Source organism: Antrostomus carolinensis, unplaced genomic scaffold, assembly GCF_000700745.2.
Source record: "Antrostomus carolinensis isolate BGI_N321 unplaced genomic scaffold, ASM70074v2 scaffold6765, whole genome shotgun sequence".
Lineage (NCBI taxonomy): Eukaryota > Metazoa > Chordata > Aves > Caprimulgiformes > Caprimulgidae > Antrostomus > Antrostomus carolinensis.
The window spans coordinates 62,698-86,965 of NW_010317073.1; the positions used below are offsets into that span (position 1 = coordinate 62,698).

A 24,268-nucleotide genomic window follows, 5' to 3' on the forward strand; every position below is an offset into this window, starting at 1 on the left:
GGGAAAGAGGAGGAAGGAATGGCAAAAAGGAAGAGTTGCTTGAGGCTGGGGCCACAGAGAAAGGCTGAAGGGACAACTGAGAACATCCACCCAGCCCTGAAGAGCTGCACTGGGAAAACAAAAATGGTTACAGCAAGTGTTCCCATTACCTGCTCTGCATCTCCGGGAGGGAAGCTCAGCAACCTGATCCCATCGCTCCTCCTCAAAATCATAGCACTCCACACTGCGAATGGCTTTGGGCGCTTGCCCACCCACCACAATCATCACCTGGAGAGGGAAGACGAGAGCTAGAAAATCTCAGACACTAGCCTGGGCAGCTGCTCCCTGCAAAGAAACCATCAGCACAACCTGGTCAAGAGTAGCTGCCAAAAACATACTGCAGGTCCACTAAAAGCTTCTGTAGGGGGTGAAAAGTTATCTCCAATTTAATGTACGCTAAATGTACAGCTGTTAACCATTCCTCACCGTTTCCAAGGCGGGCAACCTGCCCTATTTCTCCATGAAACACAAAACCACTTTGTACCACGGCACATGCAAGACTCGCTGCAGAAGTAAGAAGATCTCAGTGTAATTTCCAGAGCCAGCCCACTGTTTAGTCATTATCTCCATGGTGGTGCTAAAAATAATCGATGCCACTTAGCAAATAAAACCTGACAGCTGTATTGCCACCTGCAGGGAAGAAGACACTCAGGGAAATCACCAGGACTATTAAGATCCAGGGTGCTGGGCTGCTGAAGGAAGTGATTTGTCAGCTTCATTAAGGCTTTTGGCTGCAACATGTATTAATGCAAATCCAATAATTAAACCCTAAATTCCTTACAGGTAGGGAAGATCTATGTGAAAATGATCTCAGAAGCTCAAGAACTTCTCTGCCAGATCAGCCTAGAGGTCCATCCAGCCCCAGACTCCATTCCCAGCAACAGCAAGCAGTGGACACTGGTGGTAAAGTGAGAAGACCTGGACAGTGTGCAGTGTGGTCCTCCTCAAGTCTGCCCTGTCTGCTACCAGAAGATAAACTCCCCATGGACTCACTGACTTGCCCAGGGGGTGATGGCCCCAGAAGCCAACAGCTCAGCACTCAAGGGTTGCCCATCACTCCTGAGTCCCTCTCCTGGGTGCTGTGAACCAACGTATGCACAGGCAGCATCCAAACCCCCTGCACTTACAAACAACTCAATCTGCACTTTGTTCTGAACATGTTTCTACCCTCCACAGCTATCAAGAAGGAGAATTTGCTCCCCTTATCGCAGAAAATCAGCAGGAGCAAACACAACCCAAGACAATCTGATTTTTACAAGGCCAAGGAGCTAGATACAAGATAACTGGGCTTCAAATATAGTTAAAGAGTAGATGGAAAACTGGCTTTAGCCTCTGCAAGTCAGCTGTGAGTAGCTGAGGGGATAGGATCATCACTTGAGGTCACTTGGGTAATGACCTCAACTCCAATCACAGTTGCTGTAAAAGTAGAGAGCTAGACAGCAACTGAGACAACGTGAAGAGTATGAAAATAGTGGACTGTGAGATCTACAAGATGAGAACGTGACATTAGAAAGCAAACTGAGTCGAAATTAGCAGCCTGACTACTAGTTGTGTAACAGTCTTCCACGGAAAGCTGCAGAGCTTCACACGCTTACAGAATTAAGAGATTTCACAGCAGACAATAATCCCTCATCAGCAGGACCAACAGACCAGATGAAAGTTTCTCAGTAACAGGATTGCTGGAAGATCATCACCTTCTCCCCTTTCTTTACAGTTAAAATGAAGGGAGCAGAAACCTGCAGAAGATTTGGGTCTGTGGTCATAGGTCAGGCTACAGAAGATGTTAAGAACCTCTGAACTCACTGGTTCACGGTTTATTTTCATCCTTAACTAATTTAATCCTTTGAACAAGGGTCACATCAACCCTTTATGATAGCCCCACATCTGTGTTCTACCAAGTCAACTCAGTGTCAGGAGGCAGAAAGGACACAATGCACTGACACTTCTGAAGAACTGCAATTTCTCAGTGGACAGTCCAAAATCTAAACATCTGAACAGATCCTCATAGCACAAATCTCATGCACCATCCCACAAACCAAGCTCCCTATGATTTGCACTTAGAAAAATAATACAGTGTGGTTTTGATGTCTTAAAATCTCCAAACCACTTATGAATAACTCCAGCAACAGGCTGTTGAGAGACATCATGTCAAACTGAGTTTATCTCTGGGGCACAGGGAAAATAGTTTCTGTTGTCATTTTCTCTTCACTAATAAAGTGGTGGCCAGAGCATCACATGCCTGCAGGATAAATGCAGGGAGTAACAAGGATTAGTTATTCAGCAGCTGCTTTGAGTCTATTGAAATTTGCTTCAGACTTCCAAAATGGGTGCTGTTGTTTCCTGCTTTCCTGGCTTACGATTATGAGACAGGAAAAGGAAAGACACCTACTGTGACCCTCCTCAGCTGGGGTCCATGACAGTGTCACAAGCCAGCGGAAGCCTCAGCCAACCCTCCGAGCACTACAGCCAGCTGCCCGCTGCCTCTCCATGGGTCAGCAGTTCTCAAGCCATAGCTCCAAGAGCAACAGCCGTTTCACAAAACCACTTGTGGCTGATAAAATGTCTCAAAAGCAGAGCCTTGCCACTGGGAACAGAGATATTGCTTCTCCTAAGGGTTTATTTAAGTTTATCCAACTTAATTATACCTCCTCGCTGGGCACAGGCAGTACCAGAAGAGAGAGTAAAACACTTCAGAGGATGATCATGGAGTTAATAAGAAGTAACATGGCAAGTACACAAGCTCCTTTCAAAGAGAGAAAATGCCACCAGTAATATAGTGTGAGGTGATAGGAAATGATGAACTCAACTTACCTTTGGCAGGCTAACAGGAGTCCTCGGCTTTGTTCTGGGATTCTTTATCAGTTGCCTTTGATCCAGAGGAAGCAAATGATATTTCATGGCTTCGATAAGGAAGTCTTTACAGGTGTTGTTATTCTTAATTAAAGCTTCTTCTTCAACTGTCTGAGAACGCATACACACATGAAAGATGAGTTAAACTGAAGTACCTGGTGGCACAGGTCACAAGGAGCTTTGTAGAAAGAACATGAAACTTGGAATTTCTCTTCCAAAGTACTAGCATTTAAAAAAAAAAAAAAATGCAGAAGACACACAGACTTCCAGCTCTTCCCAAAGAAAAACATGCAGTAAAACATTCAAACTTCACAATTTTTCCCAGTATCACTCATGAGTATCACTCTATTTCACCACCCTCTGCCAGACACTTAACTCAGCAGAGGAGAACTCACCAGGAGCCTGGGTACAAAATAAGTAATTTATTTTGAGTCATAATTTTTAAGGAGGGGCAGTATCTTTTACTTGATCAGAAGATATAGTTGAGAGGAAAAAAAAATACATGATGGGTTCATCTTGTGAGCAGCAATTTTATTTCAATTGTATTGATTTTCTTAGACTAATTATAAAAGCATAGTAGTCAATGAGCCCATATGCCAACCCCTTCTTCAGGGATTCTCAGCTCATTTTCAAGGCCCAGATCCCAGGAATTAACTCATCAAGAACAATCTCTAAGTCAGACTAAGTCAGAGAGCATCTCACCTGCCGCTCACACCATCTCTACATGCAGAACACATCTTAAGCCAAAATTATCAGGTGAAGTGTTTTCACCAAGCTAAATTTACCTGTGCATTAGGGAAAAAAAAAAAAAATCACACAAGCTTGTAACACCACCACCTGGGCATTTTCAGAGTGAAAAAAATGAAGATATTAACCTCTAAATTCTTCTACCAAGAGGGGCAGGAGCTCCACTCCAGGCACTGCCAGAGCACAGGTCACATTTACAAGGTTTCTGCTCATACACATTGATTTGAGTCCACCTGCTTTTTCCTTTTATTTCTCTGTACCAGACTCAGTGACATGCCAAATTACCCACCTCAGACACAAACAGCCAAGCCATTGATTAAGGAGCTACCAGCAGCTTAAGTGCAAGTATTAATTACTTATTTGCAGACTAACCTGTACAAGATAATCTCTGGGCAAAAGGGGCAGGCGAACATGCTCCATCAGTTTAGCCATGTGCTCTAAACGAGATTCCTTCTCATAATTTATCCAAGAAATAACCGCTTCAAAGACCTACACAGATAAAGTACAATTAAATAGAGAAGAGAGAGCAGGCTTGCAGAGTCACCTACTCAAAATCAGAAGCATTTTGATTTTCAAATATCGAAGGAAGGAGGTGCAAGATCTCTAGCAAACAGATGAAAACGTCGTGACTATGCAGAGAGCACAAGCACCATGGTAGCAAAAAGGTGAGCTGACCATACATGTTAATAAGCAACCTCACATCTAGATGTGCTGTATCAGTCTCAAAGCTAAGCGTGTGTCCAGGACAATCATATACCTCTTGGACATTAGTAGTGGAAGGCAGCCAGGAAACTTAATGAGCCTGCTGACATTTGCACTGGATATTATTCATGAAATCAGCCACAACGATTACTCCTGATAACAGAGATCTGCCTTCCTGGAGGAGTCTGGCCACACAGTAAGTCACTACACTCACCAGCATATTTAATCACTGTACCAGTTTCCCCCACCAAAAAAAACCCCAAAAAAACAAGAAGTTGTCAGGACAAGGTCACCATGAGCAGGAAAACCCCTGTCTGCAGCCACACATGCGTTTCACCACTAAAAATACTCAGATACGTCTACAAGGAAACAAGGGCACACTGGATTTATAGTTTTACTCCCAGATCCAACCAGTTCAGATAAGCATCCAAACTTTAATTCCATGACAAACAACCAACCCCGTGCAGCAGCAGGAGCCAGGCAGAGCCCTGCGCGATGAACAGACGCGGGCAGAAGCGTCCTACGTGGGCTGGTGGCATGAATATGCATGTGCTTATATAACTGTGAGCCTTACTCCATCCCAGAAGAAAAGCCTAAAAATGTCACCAGGAGTGGGAAAGGCTCCCTGAAACAGCCAGCAAGGCAAGGAGAGGGGCTGGTGCAGCCTGGATGCTGCACAGCAGGATTTGGATCATTGCAGTAGAGTTTCCCCCCCCAGAGTCAGAATTAAATTCTGACCCTGAACTCACATCCACAGGCAAAATTCCCCAAGTGCTCTCACTACTCAGTTACTCGGGAGATGCCTCCTGCAGACCCCAGCCATCCCGTGCTTCCTCCAAAAGGCATCGCTGGCCCTTCGCCCCAGCACACTCAGCACGTGCCCTTGGTTTTAACTTCCCTCCGGGGTCACCAAATGGTCAGGTCAATCTGCACAGATATTTTTTTTTCTTTCTTTCTACCCCCTCCCATCTCTCCCCAAGAAATCATTTTGTTTGGTCCAAGGTCACTAATTTGACAAAATTAACCAGAACTGAGGGCACCATCTCTCAGTTCCCAATTGTTACTGGCAAATGGATTTGTGGGAGACTCTGGCAGACGTGTCCTCCCACAAAGGAGAGGCAGAATGGAAAGGGTTTTCCTCCTCTTAGGCTAAACTATATCCTTAAAAAAACACCAAAAAACAGTAAAGCACCAGCTTCATTTCCTATGCCAAAAAATGCTCTTGCTGAACTGTTTGGAATTCAGGAGCTGAGATGAGGATTTAAGCAACACAACAGGGAGTCGTGTAATCAAACCCCAGCAAACAGAGGAAAATAACTGCTGTAGAATCTTGAAGTATTTTAAAATGAAAATAAATAAACAAACAATTTAACTTTGGCTACAAGGCATTTAAAGTAGAAACTAGGTTGTTGTGAGATTTTTAATTGCAAATGAGCGTGGAAGGAGCATAAAGGGAACGCTTAGCCGACAAACATGCTTTTCATTAACCTCTTCTGCACAAATGCTGAGCTACAAAACAGGTCACAGGACTGGGACATAGCCAGTTACAGACCAGGATGACAGTGAACAAGTCTCAAAAGAAGTTAAAGTAAATGTGCACAAGGAATAAACTGCTTCCTTGGCGCTGGAGACTGTTCCTGAGTTGGGCATACACTCACACTACCATGCTGTGCCCACCCTAAAAATCATAGAAATTTAAAAAAATATCAGATTCTGGAACTTTCTATTGGCTCTGATTGCTAATTTTATGGGAAGGGAGTAAAAAAATCTTCATCCAGGGGAGCAATAGCTCTATTTAAAGGCCATATCTGTTTCCACTACTGTCATGCCCTCTCTCTGCACGCTGTGCCCGCTTCAGACCCTGAGCAGCTGCTGCTGCTCCCCCAGGAGCCGAGTTTTTCCAGCCATGCAGGACCTGTCGCCGGGGTGTGATGAAATGAAGCAGTTACCCACACAGCTTTATTTAGAGCAGAGGCATGGGCTGAGTTAGCGGCTGGCACCTGCCTGGCCATAGGAGCAGTCCTGAGCTTGGGAGAAGCAGATTTCCTACTCTATGGAGAAGATTTCCCACTCTATGGAGAAGGGTAAAAGCCTGGAATATCCCCCTTTCTGCACCCTACCTAAGCAAAGAGCAAGCCCAGAGGTTTTCCCAGTCTCTTCAGACAAAAATCCAGTTCTTAGATACTCTCAGGAGTGCAGAACAACCTGTGCAGCAGCTTCTACTGCGTGTTAGCAGTACGAGGTGATCAGTCAATTAGTGGGCTCTGTGTAAAATCCTCCATCCAAAAATCTCAGTCCTTTAAAAAACTTCTTTTGTCACTGTTCTGAACTTTCTCAAGTACTGGAAGCCCCTCCATTTCAGACATCATTAGTAAATATGAAAAAATATGATTTTTTTTAAATAAGTTTCTCCTTGCTCGCATACACTGTTAGAATTGAAGAGCCAATTAGGTCAAGTACAGAAAGCATTGATAAAACTGTCTTCAAAGTACTCAGCTAGAGCAAAAAGAGCAGGCAGGGACCAAAATAAACCTCTGCCCTAGGCCAAAAGGGCCTGTGCAACCGCAGAGGCTGGTAAAAGCAAGGGGGAGAGGGAAAGAAAGGAGGGTAATCTGAATAACAAGGATAATCTCTGAATAATGTTGTCATCATTTTACAATTAAAATAGATTTCTGTTGTAACAGTCAATTTTTGGAGTCCTGATGTCCTAGGGATATAATTATGCCAAAATTTGTGGAGATAAAGAATATATTTTCTTAAGCCAATGGGTATTAGTTGAAGGGTGGCAGAGGAAGGGAAGAACACACAAGTTGCTGGGCACATACGCCTGGTCTTGAAGCATTTTAAGGGCAATACTTCCCTCCCTGGCCTCATTATCTTCTGGCTCTGGAAGGACTCAGCTATAACACTTCCCAGTAACCCAGAGATGGAAACACTCTGGTTCACAGGCTGCAGCACATGTATGGGACACGGCAAGAACAGGAACCTCTCATGAAATCTGCCTGTGACATTTAGTTCTCAGATGTCTGAAGTATTTGCCTCCTTACATCATCTTGTTGCTTAAAAATAGTTATCTATCCATCACATGTGCACATGCATACTCAGAGATATACGTGTGTATAGATGTATAAGATACACACACACATATATATACTTTTTAGATATATATATATATATATATATTTTAATAATATATATCTCATACACTAGCAGATAAGAAGAAGAAAGGTCATGAAAACTGCTTGTCTGTCACAAAGCTAACATAAAACAGCAGCCTACAAATCTGTCCTCAATTTTCAGCACATCGGACTCCAGCACATATTTCATGTTTATGTTCCAATCCCATTCTCTGCCTCTCTCTTGTTATTTCTATCTGTTGTTTTCAGCATGAAGCTTATACTTGCATTTCCTTCCACTACCTTGCATTCTCAACTTTCACAATCAGCTAAAGAAATAGTGGTTTTGATTGTATAAAGCTCAGATGAGGAAGGGAGGGAGGGAGTACTTTGATTTCTCCGGGCTCAAGGCCAATAAAAGCTTTTTAACAATGCTGCACAGGGTTGGAAAAAAATGGTTACTAAACTTGCACTTCCCTTTGCAGGCTGCTTGGCTCATGCAAAGTGATTCTGCTGTGAGTTCACACCATTTATTTCTTCCCTTTTTGGCCCTGCCTGGGTGGCACCTCACAGCACCCCGCTGAGACACCCACACTAGCCCCACACTTGCAGAAACACACACCCCAAAGCCTCCACGTTTGCTGGCTCAGGGTCTGAATGAAGCATCCCTGCACTCACAGCTCACATGGTGCAGGTTTTCTGGCAAGGCTTAGGGTCCCTATGGGCCCAAGCACCTACGTGTCTGCAGCCTGGAGGGGCTGAGCAGGATGGGTGCACACACCTGGATGTGCAGCTCAGGACAGACCAGCAACACCAAGCACATCCAGGTCCAGCTTCGTCCCACCACAAACATAGGCATTCAACAAGGGTCCTGAAGTTAGGAGCCACGTAATCCTCAAGCTCTCCTATAGCCTTCCACAAGCATCCATCTCCCCATAGTGACAACTGGGAGGTGAGTTGAAGGACCCAGGGCACATACCTCTCCCCAGAAAGCTGCTGCAGGTCATGCAAGAACCAGAGAAAGGGGCTGAACCTGGTGTTCACTAAGTCCATTAACCACTGGTCAGCCTCCTTCCCAGGACTAGAGACTACACAAGATGTGCCGAACATTTCAACCACAAAAACATCAACCAGTGCCTTGTTTCCCTCTTCCATTAAAAGAGCTGATGATGTTAGAAAAATGTTTCCTTCCTTCTTTTTGGCTCTGGGCCTCCTCTAGTTGTTCTGTCCAACTCACAACAGAAGGCAATACTCCTCCCTGGCCTAATGAAATTCACCTTTTTTTGAGGTTTTACAACAGGTAATAAGAGCTTTACACAACAGCAGCTGGGAGGTTCCTAGTTTTCCAGAGAGGGAAGGTATTCAGTTCTGGCCCCCAGAGCTTTTGGAAGTGATAAGGATCTGAGAGTCATTACTTCCTGCAAAGAATCACCGAGCAAAGGTCATTTTCATACATTTTTAGGATTCACATTATTTTTACTTTTCCTTTCCACATGATCTCTTTTGGAAAACGGCCCCTAAAGAGCATAACATGAGAACAGTTCCTGATGTGAGATCTAGAAACATTCCAGCATTCTTACATTCACTGTTGCTATACAATTTACTGTACCTTTTCTTCAGAGGAGACTGTGAGCTTGTCACTTGATATTAAACTGCAAACCTGGTCCAGACTAAGGCTAAGAAATTCTTCTCCTAGCATCACCTCAGGGAAGTGCTGCTCTGTTCAACAAATGAAAAGGGGGAACAGAAAATTATAATGAAATCTATGCTTTAAGTCAATGGAAGGACCACAGCATTCAGAGAACCGCTGTTATCACAGCTCTGAGCATCCAAGACAAACAACACGCTGCGACTGCAGGGCGGAACAGAAACAGAAAATCATCTCAGAGCAGGCTGAAGAAATGTGATGTTATTTCAAGTAACACAAGCCCCATGAGACACTTTCATAAATGACACTAAATAGGAACTTAAATTTCTGCAAAGCCACTAAGTACCTCCCAGTGGCAAATATGATGAGAAGTGGCAATTAAGAAAAGTGCCAATGCCTTTCTAAAGCAGTAAATAACCTGGTCACCTCAAGTTGTTGCCCACTTCAAAAAGCAAGACAGAATCAGATCTGCTCAACGTCGGGATGAGACTCCACAGCAAAGGTCCTTGATCTTTGTAGGTATTTAAAGGAAAGCCCATCTTTAACATCAATCAGTCAAACAGTCAGTTTGGTACATACACTCAGAAGCAAACAGTGAGAGATCCCAGTGCATCCAGGTGTGTACAAGGGGGCACACGGAGAGATGGGCAAAGGGGATCCTCTCCTTCTTTCATTTCATCTTTTACTTCTTTCCCCCAAATATGTAAATTGAACCTTTCTCCTGCTCCAAACCCTCAGCACACATCTTCCCCAACAGCTTTGTCCCTTTCCACTTATTTCTGTAACTGTACAAATTCCTTTTTCTTCCTTTTTGCCTTCAAATCCCTCCCTGCTGTAACTTTGGGAACCACCTGAAAACAAAATACACATCACTGCTTATAATACCAAACTGGAGGAAATATGGCTGATTGCCATAGAGGTCCAAAAAGGTTCATCAAGTCTGTCAAGCTTTATATCTAGCCAGAGGGAAAGAATTACTTTCTAAAAAATAATTTCTAGGTCTAATTACAGACAATTTTAGTTTTGCAACCATTTGTTACCTCTAGTTGCCAATTTAATCTCAGCTGCTATTTGTTGGGTCCCATTGATCTTTGGTTGAAATACATGAATCTCAGACACTTTATCTGAATCAGCTTTTTCCAAGCTCTAATCCTTTAGCATTTAGAAGCTTAGACTCATGTACCCAAAGAGCTCCCTCCACAGCAAGATCTGCCTCTAGTTTTCACATCTGCAAAGTGCTTTGCCTGCCAAAAAGTGGCACCACAGAGGCACAAGCTGGCACAACTTCCAGAGAGGAGTTCCTTGGAGATGCCACCAGAACAACTCCTCACCAGTGCTGGTGCTGCAGAGGGCATCTGGGTTTCCCCAACCATGGACACTTCTTGGTCTAATGGGGACCAAAATACCACAGCTAAGCCAAAAGCTCTGACTAAAAATAGAATCTGGATGAAGTTTAATACTCTGTTATGCTGGAAATCATATGTAAGATCTAATGAACTCTTCTGGCCTTAAATATTTGAGAAGCAGGAAATGATCTGCACACAGTAAGCTGGATGCACTCTGACTTCTGGACACAATCTCCTATTCATTCTGGACTGGCATCTGGCAGTAGAAAGATATTTGATCTCTTGTTCCTAGTTGGAAGCAAGTAAAAATATTTACTGATTTTAATAAAGTAACTTGTGTCTGCATCAAGAAGGCTCCTCCACCTCTTAAAAGTTATCCATTGGCCAGAGCTAAGCATTTCTCAAGTAACTGAGTTCATGGACTCTTGAGTTTGGGGACTTCTGTCTTGGTTTAACGCTGTTACATAAACAACAGTGAAAAGAATTTTAATGGCATTTTTATTAATGGAGTTCTATTAACATTACATGGGCTGTTGTACTAACTGGGACTTATGAAGGCCAATAAAACAACAAAGCAGACTTTCTAATTGCCAAACAACCAAATAAATATACACTGAATGCACTGCTTGTTGGGTTAAAGATTAAACAGGGCCTGGAAGCAAGGATAATGAGATATTACAAGCAAGCCTTTATACAATTAACCATTCCTTCCAGAGTACCTTTTCCTCCAGGGGATAATACAGCCAGAGCAGCTGAAAAGGTTTTACTTTTATTTGCAGGAGAATAGGGAAGGACTTTGGTGGGCACATTTTTATTCCACTGAGTCTACTTATGGTCCAATTAAGGACAAAACATTTTCCAATTAAGGAAAATGTTGCAGGACAGAGCAGGTGCTCTTGGAGACAGCAGGTGTATTTTTCCCTATACAAATAGACAGAAAAGCAGAAAAACAGAGGAGAGGAAACTACCAGCTTCTCCCAAGCAGGGGTCAAGGGCAACTCTGCTGAAGGAGACTGGAAAGTGCTGGGGAGTTAAGAGCATGGGGCCGCTTGGAACAGCTTTACATTTACAACATAGAGGAGAAATGCTGAAAGCCATTGCCTGCCCCTAATTATTGCAACCAAACCCACCTACTCTCAAGGAATCAAGAGTCTATCCACTCTTAGGGTAAGTGGCCATTGCTCCACAGATCAGAGGCTCAAACTGCATGACAATTTTAGCCAAGTGTTCCCACTCCCACCCACAAGATCTGATTTTGCTTTGTGCCATTTATTCCTAGACCACACAAATGCCCAGCATTGCCTACTGCTCTCACGGGGCAGCGTACACAGGGAGGACAGCAGCATGACAACACTGTGCTGTTGAACAGGCAGCCAGAGAGCTTACTAGGAACATACTAAGGAACTATTTGGTGGGCTGGGATCCAGAGGATCAGGTTTTTTTACCTCTTTAGATGTTCCCCTGTGACTAAACCACATTTCCCAACATTTCCCAATTTGCAGCATCACAGGAAGTTTTACAAGTCTACAAGCCAATAAAGTATTCCCTTCCCTGTTCTAACACTAGAAGCATGAAGAGACCAACCAGGATGTGCTGATGTTACTCAACCTACGAGCTGCTGTACCTGAAATCAGGTTTAACTCAACAAATGGACAACCCTTCCCTCACCTGCGTAGGCATTCGCCTGCTGCAGCAGTTCGGTACATGCGTGCACATCAGCAAAAGCTCGGATTCCAAGGCAGTTCGTGGGATGCAGCTGGGACTGAAGAAAGTCACAGCAGTTTTTTCTAACATCCATCAATTGCAATAAACTAGCAGCTGGCAACAAAACCTGCAAAGGTAAAAAAGAGGGAAGTAGAGTTAGTGATAAAGAAAGTTTGATTCACAGCTTGCACAAACTAGATGCAATTCCACTGCAGACAGGGCCACGTGCCTGTGGGGTGCAAGAAGGAAGGTTAAAGTTTTAGCACCATCATTATGCAGGAGATCCCCATCCGTGCTCCAAGAGATGGAAATGGCTATCCCATCTTAGGCTGAAAGTGGAGCTCTTCTCCTCATGTCTCCTCCCCACAAGACCTCAAAGCAGGTAAAGGGAGAGCAAAACACAAGCAACCCCCGATGCACTGGAATTTCTGGCTCTGCTGAAGGTAGGTCCTGCAGACAGATTATTTTTTTTTTCCTCTGAAGAGCTTTACATTATTTACATGCATTACCATCACATTCAAAGCCCATAGCAGCACAGCACTCCTGAAAACCTTGAATTTTCTTATTTCTATCAAAACTACATTGACTTTTGAGCAGGGTGCCTAAACTGCCATCTAAGAGAGAGTTCACAGAAGCTCAAGTAGGTTTTGGTGACTGCAAGTCTCTCAGGAAAGATGGGGTCTACTATTCAAATCAACAGCCGTCGTTTTCACTCACACAAAATGCTGTGGACACTTGTGGTTTATGACCGCATCTGAAAATGAGGTGCTGCTTTGTATCTACAAGACTGAGTGCAGAGAAGGGAGACGTGGATTAGGAATGTGACAACTGCTGGAAAGACCATCTTTGAGGCCAGTGAGTGGGAGAGGAGGCAGAAGACAGAGTCAGTCGAGATGTTACAGACTGTGACATCAGCTACTTCCTTTCTTATATCGTACAGCAACTGCAGACGTGTCTTATCCCAGCTCTTCCATAGCTCTAGCTGCTTCACACATGTCCTTCCAACCAGGCATCTGTGTTCACCATCTGAGCACAGATTTCCGGAATATTATTTCTGACTCAAAAAAAAAAAAAAATCCCCAAGTAGCTGTTAAACAAAACAAACAGGTTAACAGCATTTACCTCCCTGGACCTCAATGGCAGGGAAGGGAAGGGACGCTGTTTTCCCTTCCCTGTCCCTGTCTGCCTGCCCCCACAGTCCTGTTCCACATCTGGGCAGGACATTCACAACCTGCCCCAGGTCTTTTCTAAGCCACTGATGCATTCCAGCTCCAGCCCAGCTGTACGGTGTCTGACTGCTGCCAAGCAGCCACCCCGACAGGCAACAATAAAGAAAAGAAAGTCATTAACCCAGAAGCCCATTTTGGCCCAAGCCTCTTGATGCCAGGAGGAGATTAGTTTGTGGTTTTGATTAAATCAAGATAGCAAAGCTCTCACTCTTTTGAAACCTACCTGTGAACTACTTTCTATCTAGCTGAACCAGCTCCTTACATCAGCAGAAAGGTGAGCCACTGGCTTGCATAAGGGCTGTGGGTAAAGAAGTCAGACTCTACAAACCATCTCTGACCATATACCAGTCAAAGCTTCCTCTGTGCACCCCTCATCGAGCCAGTGTGCATGCCTGCAAATCCAGGTGGGCTGTCTACCTCAAGTGCTTTGGGATATTGCTTCTAAAACAGAGGGTAGTCACTACCATCACTAACAGCCACATGTCACAGCCCCCTGGACATCCCTGTGCTGCTCTTACAGCCTCGTGCTGCCTTGACAGGGCAGCGTAGAAGGAGCCTTATATGTCACCATAGTTATTGGTAAAGGGGTATTATCATAGAATACTTTTCAGAAATAGGATATAAATAGCCTAACAAGAGATGAGTGGATTTTCTCTTTCTTATTTCCCAGCTGAACATCTCACCACTCATCTTGTTTTTACCAGGGAAGGCGAAAAGCAAGCAAAGGATATCCGCTAGCACGAAGTCTGTTTCCTTTCGAAATAACAAGAGGAAATGCCCTGCCTAAACATGCAGCAGGACCAAACTGCAACCCCATTAATATCCAGGCAAGTTACTCCCTTGGGTCTGGATTTGGGTCTTAATATTTGAATTCCAACCACTGTGAACAATTTCCAGAGAGCTGGCTTCTCTAGCAGATCAGCCTCCAGACCAAAATCCAATCATCCTCTTGAAACTGTGTCCAAATTATCTGCTATTACTACTGAGACTGACTTCTATGCTAAATAAATTATATCCAGAACCTCACCTATGGGGGGTGTGTGTGCATGTGTATATATATACACACACCCCCATAACCATCTAGTTCACCAGCTGTGCTCTCTCACTCTGCAGACTCTGTACCAATCTCAGGTTTTACAGAACATTGCCTGTGCAATTAAATACTTTCATAAACCTTTGATGTCTCTGAACTAGAAACATCTTTCAGCCAGAAGTGCTCTGTGTTGCTAGAAGGTTCACTCAATAAGCAGGGTATTAACTCTGGACTTCAGAGACTGGGGTTAGTTCCCTGCTTTGCCACAGCCTTCCAGGTAACCTTGGCCAAGAGCTAATCTACACCATTCCTCCTCTGCAAAACTGGGAGAGGAGCATTTTCCCAAGGCAGGGGATATATTAAAGCTTATAAGCTGCTTTGACAGTTTAGTCAAATTGGAAGCCAAATAAGGGTACTGGTGTAATCCTCAGCAGCACATTGAGGGCCACAGCTGGGACTCCACATCTGCCCAAACAGAGACACAGCTCCCACGCAGCCTCTCAGAGGAATTCGTGACCAGAGAAACAAGCAGATCTTACCTTTTCAATACAGGTTAAATACTTGGTGTTACCTGAACAGTTCTAAAACTGCACAAGTAACGGAGATAAAACTACACTACTGTAATGTGGCTTTCAAGAGTTAGGAAGGCAATTAGGCTTTATCACTCCCCAACTGCTACCAGGCAGTGCTGAGGGTGAACAACGGTGCTTCTACTGAAATGTTCCACCTGGGGTCAAACAGACAAGGCAGAGGCATGTGTAGCAGGATCAGAGAGCCACAAAACCTCTCCAGGAGCTGGCATAAGAAGAAGGGGAGGAGGAGCAGCTGGCAACTTCCCTCCTGATCCACCTTCTCCAACTCCACCATACGGAACAGTTACACCATCCCTAAACAGTGGGATAAAAACATGGAGACACATCCATCAGACACAGCATAGTCCTTCTGATGCCACATCCCAAGTTTCTCCTCAACTTTCTATTAGGCCAATCCGATCTAAAAGGCTTTCTGTAGGACTAGGAAGGGCCCCCAACCCAACTGCTATAAGACTCCAGAGAAGTCAGCCCTGCTGTTGACCAGGGCTCTCCAGGAGGGCGATGCAATGTGAGGAGATTTTACTCCAGGGAGGAAGATAACTCTGATTTATTGCATGTCCTAAAGCTGAGCTGAAAGACTCTCTGCCTCGCTCTGAGCTTGCACCTACTACAGCTGCAGCTTTTAGAGTGAACAGGGAGAAGGGAGATGAACTTATCATCCCTTTATCATCAAAACTGCATCTGCCACAGATACTCTCCTTCCTTTGTTGCAAAGTCCTAAGTCCCTAGGGAAAGCTGAAGTGCAGAAGCACACTTCTGAAAAGGAAACGCTCCAGCTTCTAGCAAAGCTTTTTTCCTCCTTTCTCGAGCCATTTTTTATTACAATTATTATGTCTGCAAAGCTGACAGTTTCAATATCTATTTCCTCCATACAGCTGATCTCCAGACACCTCTTCACTTTTCTTTATGAGCCATAACTCGAACTGTGGTAATGCACAAGGACACACCACACACGTGGTACACTGCACCTCATTCGGGAGAATTTATGTGTGAAATCAGGTTAATCGGAACTTTTGCCAGGGAATCATTACAACCTTAATGGTAATGACTTTCTTAATTGGGAAGGTAATTCTCAGGCAGCCTGCAAGTAATAAAGTGCATCAGTGAGGAAGGGTGGGACACACTGAAGAGGGACTGTACTCACTGTCTACAGTCAGAGGTCCAGGTGACTTCATAGAATTGCTTAAGGGCAAAGAGCCTCCTCCCAAATCTCCCCTTCATGCAGCTCTGCTCAAGGACACCATGTTGAGCCCCTTCTCCATCACTGGACTTTGATCCCATCACTCTTCACTGAGCTGGCAGATTTGATATGAGTGTTGGAAGGCAAGCAGCAATGCAGCCAGTTCGGCTGCAAAATCAAGACCTAAGTGAAAAATTCAAGGAACTGATCCGTTAAAACAGCCAGCTATTCCATCCAGGTATGGAGCAGCAGGCTCTGTGCTCTGTTTGACATGTGCATGTGGTTTCCATTGAAGCCAACCAGGGCTGCACATGAGCATCTGTGAACTTCCCCAAGTCACTCACTTTAGTTTTCTTCCTTTTTACAGAAACTGTACAGCACAACTTTCTTCCAAATAAATTTATCAAGCTCCACCTTCAAATGAATGAGACCTTTTGTCATGCATATAAATCAGATGTCTTTACAACTAACTTTGATGTGGGGTGCAATAGAAGAGGAACAACAGAAGGCAGTGGGGACAGAAGTCCCAGGACGGATTTTCCTGAGACTACAACATGATTACAATGAAGACAGACATTCTTCCTTGCTCCATGCCTTCCAAATAAGTGGGAGGTTAAAACACAAATGTGTGTTCAGAGGCAAAGCACTGCTGGGCACAGAAGCCTCTCCATCATCCACAAAGATGACGAGGGGCCTGGAGCATCTGCCTTACAAGGAGAGGCTGAGAGAGCTGGGACTCTTCAGCCTGGAGAAGAGCAGACTGAGAGGGGATCTGATCAATGTCTATAAATATCTGAAGTGTGGGGGCCAAATGGATGGGGCTGGGCTCTTTTCAGTGGTGCCCAGTGACAGGACAAGGGGCAATGGGCACAAACTGGAACACCAGAAGAACCAGGCAAACTTAAGGAAAAACTTCTTTACTGTGAGGGTGTCGGAGTCCTGGGACAGGCTGCCCAGAGAGGGGGTGGAGTCTCCATCTCTGGAGATGTTCAAAACGCACCTGGACACTTTCCTGTGCAGCCTGTTGTAGGGAACCTGCTTTGCCAGGGGGGTTGGACTGGATGATCTCCTGAGGTCCCTTCCAATCCCCATCATTCTGTGATCCCTGAGCCTTCCTACTACTACATCCATATTACCTTGAAATCTCACTCTAAAAATGAGGTTCCAACACATAAAGCAGGATTGCATTTTTTGGGGCAATTCTTACCCATGTAACCCAAACGGAGTTAGAAGAGAGTATTGACTCCCACATGAGCTCAGTGCTCTCCCTCACAGAGCTAGGGTGGACTGAAAAACCCCTTTACCCCCCAGTAATTCACTACATCATCCATATTACCTTGAAATCTCACTCTAAAAATGAGGTTCCAACACATAAAGCAGGATTGCATTTTTTGGGGCAATTCTTACCCATGTAACCCAAACGGAGTTAGAAGAGAGTATTGACTCCCACATGAGCTCAGTGCTCTCCCTCACAGAGCTAGGGTGGACTGAAAAACCCCTTTACCCCCCAGTAATTCACTACATAGATGATGACTGGAACTGACTGTATAGGCTGTATAGGCTTGGATCCTTGTTTTTTTTTTAGTAAGGAAGGATGTGTGTACAAACCAAAACACAAACAACATTTTGTGCAATGAAATGACAATCAGCTACAAAAATGTGCTTAGCAAAACAAAGTCTCACTTCCTGTACGCCACACCAGGCCCATAAAAGCAAAAAAGAGACAGGTTTCTATTAAAAAAGAAACAATAAAAATACTGTAAAAAGGTTTGTTATTGTGAAGTGCTGGGCACCACTCACCAGTTGAGCACACCTGGAAACACTCATTCCTGTATTCCTTTGTTACCTTTGCAGCTCATCTTTTTCTCATTTCAATTCTCCTCTCTTTTTATTTTGCTCACTGACAAGAACTTGTCTTTTCATTTACTCACATGTTTTGGTAGCTTGGCTACATCTGTTCAGTTAATGCCACTTAACAATCTTTTTTATTTGTAGTTTCTACAATGAAATTACTGGGCAACTACACCCAGAAATTGCTTCTTCGAGCTACTGAGGAAGTCTGAAAAACTGTCTCATACTGCACAAAATTCCTTCAAAACTCACCCTCACCCTGCTAGAAAATTAGAGTTCATGACACAGCAATAGGAGACCTCTTGATGGCATTCTGCTCAGGGGTAAAACACTCAGAGACAGGATGGAAATTTCTCTTTATATTGATTTCATCACAAAATGATATTAAATTCCATAAAACATTTTCAGCATGGATATTTTTAACACATAATAAAACTTAAACTAGTCAGTTCATCTTGCATTAGATCAGCTTCATTTCTTAGCTCCCATGAATTTACCTCCAGCCTAAAGAGTTACTCACGGAGTGGTTATTTAAATAAATCCTGTAGTAAAAGGACGTGCTTTATTAGATTGGGAAAAAACACTATGCCCAAACCTTAGTACTCACCAAATCTATTTTTTTTTACCTTACTGTCTGATAGATGGGAGCCACAATATAGGCAGGGCTCTTACTTTAACCCTTTGTAATCCCTAGGCCACAGAAGACAGGCTTTGGTTAGGTTTTACTAAAAAAGATAGCTTTCTAGTTGCTCAGAAAAGGTAACATCTGGGCTTCTTCAGAGACCTTCTGGGCAGGTCTATGCTGCCAAGACAGAGCAGGACTGAGATGACTCTCCAGCCTGCTCCAGCTCCTGCAATGCTGCTTACACCCAGGTGCAGCTGTACTCAAGCACTAAAATGCTCTCATGGGAAACCAGCCAGAGCACACGCAGTCACTTCAAGCAAGCTTCGTTCAAGGCAGAATGACTGGGGCCAGCACAGCAGATGGTATCCTGAGCTCAGCACATCCCACGTGCCGAGTGGGTGCTTCTGGGCCACCTAACAACCAGCAGCACGGAAAGAAAGCAGATATTTGAGAAAGCACGTGGATATATTCTTCACATTTCCCATGTGGGACCAGCCTGAGACTGTGTTAATGTCATTTTTCCTCCAAGCAATGGAAGATCCCAGAGGATCCACCCTGGGAGCTCCACCTCAGGTTCTCACTGAAGTAATGTTGTATCTCAGCTCCTTAGGACCCTGATTTTATATAGTAATTAAGCATGGGCTATGCAGCAGACAGCTAGCCCAAGTGACCTGCAGTTGGGTTTGAGCCTCAGCTGCTTTGCTGTATGGCTGTCTTCAAGGTCTCCTCGCAGCTGGTTTGTCTTCCACAGCCTCACTGTAGGGCAACTAGTGTCCACACTCCCATGAATGTGACAACTGCCAGGTTCAGAGGACACCAGAGAGCCAAGTTTGTAAAACTGGAGGGCATAAGGGGCAAGAAAAGGCACCCACAGACATAAATCATGAAAGATGGCACAAGGCTTAGACTGCAAAGTGGACACAGCTCAGGGTTTTGTCCATGTTCCTGCAGGAAGAATGACGTGTCAGCAAGAACCTGTGCCCTCCCTGAATGACCAGAGCAGAAGAGCATGTCCCATTCACAGTAAGAACCTCATTTCAAGCAGAATATGTCTAATTTTACCATCTTAATTAGGTCAACAGAATGCACACAGCAGCACTGCCCGTCTCTCTCCAGACTCATTACCCTGACCAACGTCTAAGTCACAGAAAGGAAGACAACAGACTCAAACTGCCACTTGCAAACAAAACCAGAGACCAAATGAAAAACACATCCACAAGCTCCCAGCATCTCTTCCAGAAATCAGTGGCTAAGTACACGGTGGTTTTCTTACCACAAATACAAGCAGAGTCAAAGAAAAAGCTCTGCCAGCAGCCACAGCCACGTGACACAGTGAAACACTCACTCTCTTCCTGAGCATCCCGCTTTATCTGTAAGTTGCCTTTCAAATACTCTTTCCACTTCCAGACAAATACTTACCTCACAGAACTTCAAGATGGAGTGGACACACACAAAAAAGGAAGAATGTCCTAATCTGAGCAACATATTCCACTCAAAGCTCTGTCAAACAACCCAAATTACCAGATTTAGAAACTAACAGCCAGATTCCTTGGTCAGAGCCTTAAAACAACGTTTGACTCACTGCTTGTTTGAGTCTATTTTGACCTTCGACAGACTGACCCACAAGCCAGCACAGGTTCTTGGAAGGCAAATGCCTGCTCTCGTTACATGAGCTCAACACAAAAGCGAAATGCAACATGACTCAAGTGCAGGGAAAGCAGCAAAGTGCCTCAAGACTAAACAGAGGTTGGAAGTAGCTCTTTTCAAGCTCCACCTTTTGCTTTCTGCATCCTGAAGAGATCTCTCACCCCTGAAGGACTTGTGCCTTTGAGTTTCGAGCTTTTTACTTGGGTCTCTACAGGAGCCCCTGAACCAGACCTACCTGCACGTTCTCTTCCGTGACCTCGATCTCAGCAGTGTAGATGTAATCAATCAGCTTCCTCAGGGTCTGCCCATCAACATCTTTTATCTCAATCTTCTTAGCTTTACTTTCAGACATGTCTCCTGAAATTCATTTCAAAAGGTCAGTTAGAGTTTGCTTTGCAGGACCTTTTTGCAGGCCTCTGCTCCCCATACATCTAGCACATCCTCCTGGTATCTGACTAAAAACTGCCTTGGCACTATCCCTGACCATCAAAGGACAACCAGTGAGATTCCCAGAAGCCTTTTTATGTCACCTAAAAAACACCTCAACATTTTAAGACATTAGTGTAAAATAAAATAAGTCAATAAATGCAACAAGCTCTATTTCTTGACAGAAAAGAACCTGCCAAGGGTCACCCATCTTCAAACACATACAGGGGCTAAAAAAACCCCGTGTCTAACAGGAGCACGTCACAGCAACAAAAGCATGCTGTGGGGAGGAGGAGAAAGGACTCCCTGCTCCCCCTTCCACCATCCACACACACAGTGACCTCACCTAGGTTTTAATCACCAAGATCTTGAGGAACCACAGAAAAGAAAGAACAAACTCCCAAGCGGAAAGAAAATCAGTGGAAAAAACAAAACTAAACAAAGGAGAGCGTGAAGAAAAGTCAACTCTTAAAGTTGGGCATGAATAATTGCTACCCTAAGAAATCTGGTGACTCAGTACTGCTGTGGGGTTAAGAGGAAGAATAGTTCCTGAAGCCTATGGGAAAAGTAATTGCAGCCTACATCTCTGCACAGCACGTAACAAGAGGTGGTCGGGCACATTAAGTGCACAGCACAGAGTCAGATGCTAAAGGGGGTTCAACATCGAGCAAATTCTGGATCCTGGAAATTGAACTTTGTGGGTTTAAGCCAATAAGTAGGTAAATAACAGGAGTGGGGTCAGAAGGTACATATCAGAAGAGCCAACAACGTCCCAAGGGAAACAGACTGAAATAATATTTGCCTCAGATTCAATTTTTAAAATTAAATAATAAAACATTATTCAGAGAAGCCCATGAATACAAATGTACAAGTACAAAGGGATAAATGGCCTGCATTTGGGAGGCCTTCAAAGCAGGTAAGACTTGTTAATTGACAAAGTGTCATCTCGTTCACAAATTTCCTCACCAAAAAAAAAAACCTCCAAAAAACCCCCCAAAAAACCCAAACAAAAGAAAAAAACAACAACAAACCCAAATCTCCAGAGATGAGATGGGGCTTCTGAGAAAAGGCCAGTCCCCATTAGCCTACGTGGAGCTGGAGGTGGCTGTAAGAAGCCCCCAGCCAAACCCCTCCTGCAAGCGGAGCAGCTGGAGCCCCGCAGGGATCCACAGGGCAGAGGGGAGGCTCGGACACGTGCACCCAGAGATCGATGCAGAAACAGCTCGGAGGGACCGATTCGATAACATCATCTGTCTTTGTGGCGTTCATGTGACACAGGCAACAAAAATAAAGGCTGTGTGGGCTTCCACACCCACCAGCAAGCTGCCAGCCCTGCGTACCAACAGCCTCCACTGCCTCAGCGCACGGGGAGAAAGGGGAGTCTCGTGTGCTGTGTCCCGCGGTCAGATGGGATCCCATCCCTCCAAACATGCTGGTGCGGTCGAGTGCCCACCACTTGCCAAGAGGGGGCTGCTCCAGACATGTCTCTAATGCTGTGGAGCAAAGAACCTGAAGATACAACAAGTGAACCGAGGTAGGGGCTGGTGCGGATCAGGAGTGAGCAATGAGCCGCTCCCTTCTCCTTTTAAATAAATTATTTTCAATCGAAGATTTGGGGACACTTCCCCAGGACCTGCCTACCTGTGGGTACAGAATAAGCGTGTTTCAAGCTGCCACAGCCCACCATCATGCCTGGAACCAAACCAGCAGCAAAAGCTCTTTAACTGGTTTAGTTAAACCAAATTTGTAATAATGGAGAATATTAAATAATGTGTTTATTACTCTTATTCCTTAGAAGTATCTTACAACAGATACAGTCCTTTATTACAATCCCTAAACGCTAAGATGGTAGGTAGACCCAAGGCAATCACAGCTGCTAAAACACCACGGTGGGCAGTGGAGTGGTGGGTCAATTAAAGCATCTCATCCTACATCCTTTCAGAAAAACAAACAAACAAAAAAAAAACACCACGAGAAAAACCACACAGCTTTAAAGCCTGCAAAACCCACCCCTTAAGATCTTTCAAACCCACCCCTTAAGATGTCTTTCACAAGTCAGACTTGAATCTCACCTGATACCTGAATGACAGAACAATTCCAAGCACTAGCATCACCTCTCACACGTAATGGTTACGCTGAGAAAGCAGCAAGCTGGTGCAGGGCTGCCCTGAACGAGGCACCACACAGACTCCATCCCCGCTCCGCTGCGGTCAGGCAGACACAAGGGACATGGAAGGAGGAGCAAAGGCAGGTAAAACAGGCAGAGGGACTTTAAGCAGACCCTCTTTAGGGGACAGACTTTGCAGACACCAGTCCCTCATGAAGGCAAGTCCTTCACGCACCACACTCAACACCCAGCAGCGCTTTCTCCGTTCCCCTCTGTTGATGAGGGCAGGGAGAGAGCAGAGCTCTCCTGCTTTGTCACAAGATAAACTACAGTCAAAACTGCAGCAGCCCGCGGTGCCTTGTTTATCCAGCACAGCAGCTTGCCCTGCCTCCTACACACTGCCCTCCAGAGAGGCTTCCCAGTGCACAGCTAGAGCTTTTGTTGTTCCCCAAGTCAGAAATGTGCTGAAGGAGAATACAAGTGCATTGGATTAAAAAAAAACACAGCCTCTCGTGCATGGGGTGAGCGCTTTAAAGCAGCACATGAGACCTGCAAGGGAGGGTTCTGCACTGCTGCCTCCTCCTTCAGCACTTCTGGAGTTCCCCAGGTATCTCACAGGAGCACTCCTAGAAGCATCACTGAAGTATCTGTTTTCCTTTATTGAAGCTATTGTGTTTTCTTCTAAACAGATGGAAATTACTGTCCCCAATCATGCCCATGAATGGTGACAATGAGGACCAGCCACCATCTGAAATGCTCTAGAAAGCCAGTATGGGAAGGGACACTCAGTTCAGAAGTGCTGGGTCCTGTCTCTCCTGTAACAGTGGAAAATACAAAAGGAAGATGTGCTGGTTTATTTTCAGACTTCCCAAGGCTATTTCAAAGAGAAATGTCTAACCAGAGGACACCAGATGCCTTAGGAAAGATCCCAACATCATCACAAGGTCATTTATGAGTCCAAAGTCAGGCCCAACCTACAGGGACAGCACCTGCAGAGCCAACAGCAGGTACAGACGGATGAGGTGCTGGTCTCAGTCTGGTTCCCACTGTTCACAGCTTAACGCTGATAGTTCAGTACCATGTGGCTGCCAGCACTGCCAGGGGACTCCTCCAGTTCCCCATGCCCCCCAAAAACAGCTCCTCCAGCAGGGACTCAGCATGCAGACACAGATCCCACCCAGCCCGGCAAACACCCACGCTGTGCAGCTGCCCCCGAGCCATTGGGTTGCATTGCTGATGTGAAATTTAAAAAAATAAAATAAAATAAAATTCAAACCACAGCAACCAACTCATGTTCAAGCTGTGAATTTAAAAGTCCCCATCCAGAGAGTGAACCACCACAGAGCTGGAAGGAGATCATGCACTCAGTCTTTGCAAGAGGGAAATCCAGACCTTAGAAATTTGGGACTAGTTGGACTGAAAGCA

At 44.8% G+C, this 24,268-nt stretch overlaps 1 protein-coding gene across 1 annotated transcript in view; it reads right to left on the reverse strand.

The window, feature by feature from the left end:
* The window catches only part of LOC104525328 (kelch-like protein 3), a 37,485-nt gene that overhangs the window by 8,435 nt on the left and 4,782 nt on the right, over positions 1–24,268 (reverse strand). The window contains exons 3-8 of the mRNA XM_010168449.2: positions 20,546–20,667; positions 12,117–12,279; positions 9,064–9,173; positions 4,009–4,125; positions 2,851–3,000; positions 150–267 (exon numbers count right to left, since the gene is read on the reverse strand). Of these exons, the coding sequence (XP_010166751.1) occupies positions 150–267; positions 2,851–3,000; positions 4,009–4,125; positions 9,064–9,173; positions 12,117–12,279; positions 20,546–20,667 (780 nt within the window). The remainder of the gene's footprint in view (positions 1–149; positions 268–2,850; positions 3,001–4,008; positions 4,126–9,063; positions 9,174–12,116; positions 12,280–20,545; positions 20,668–24,268) is intronic.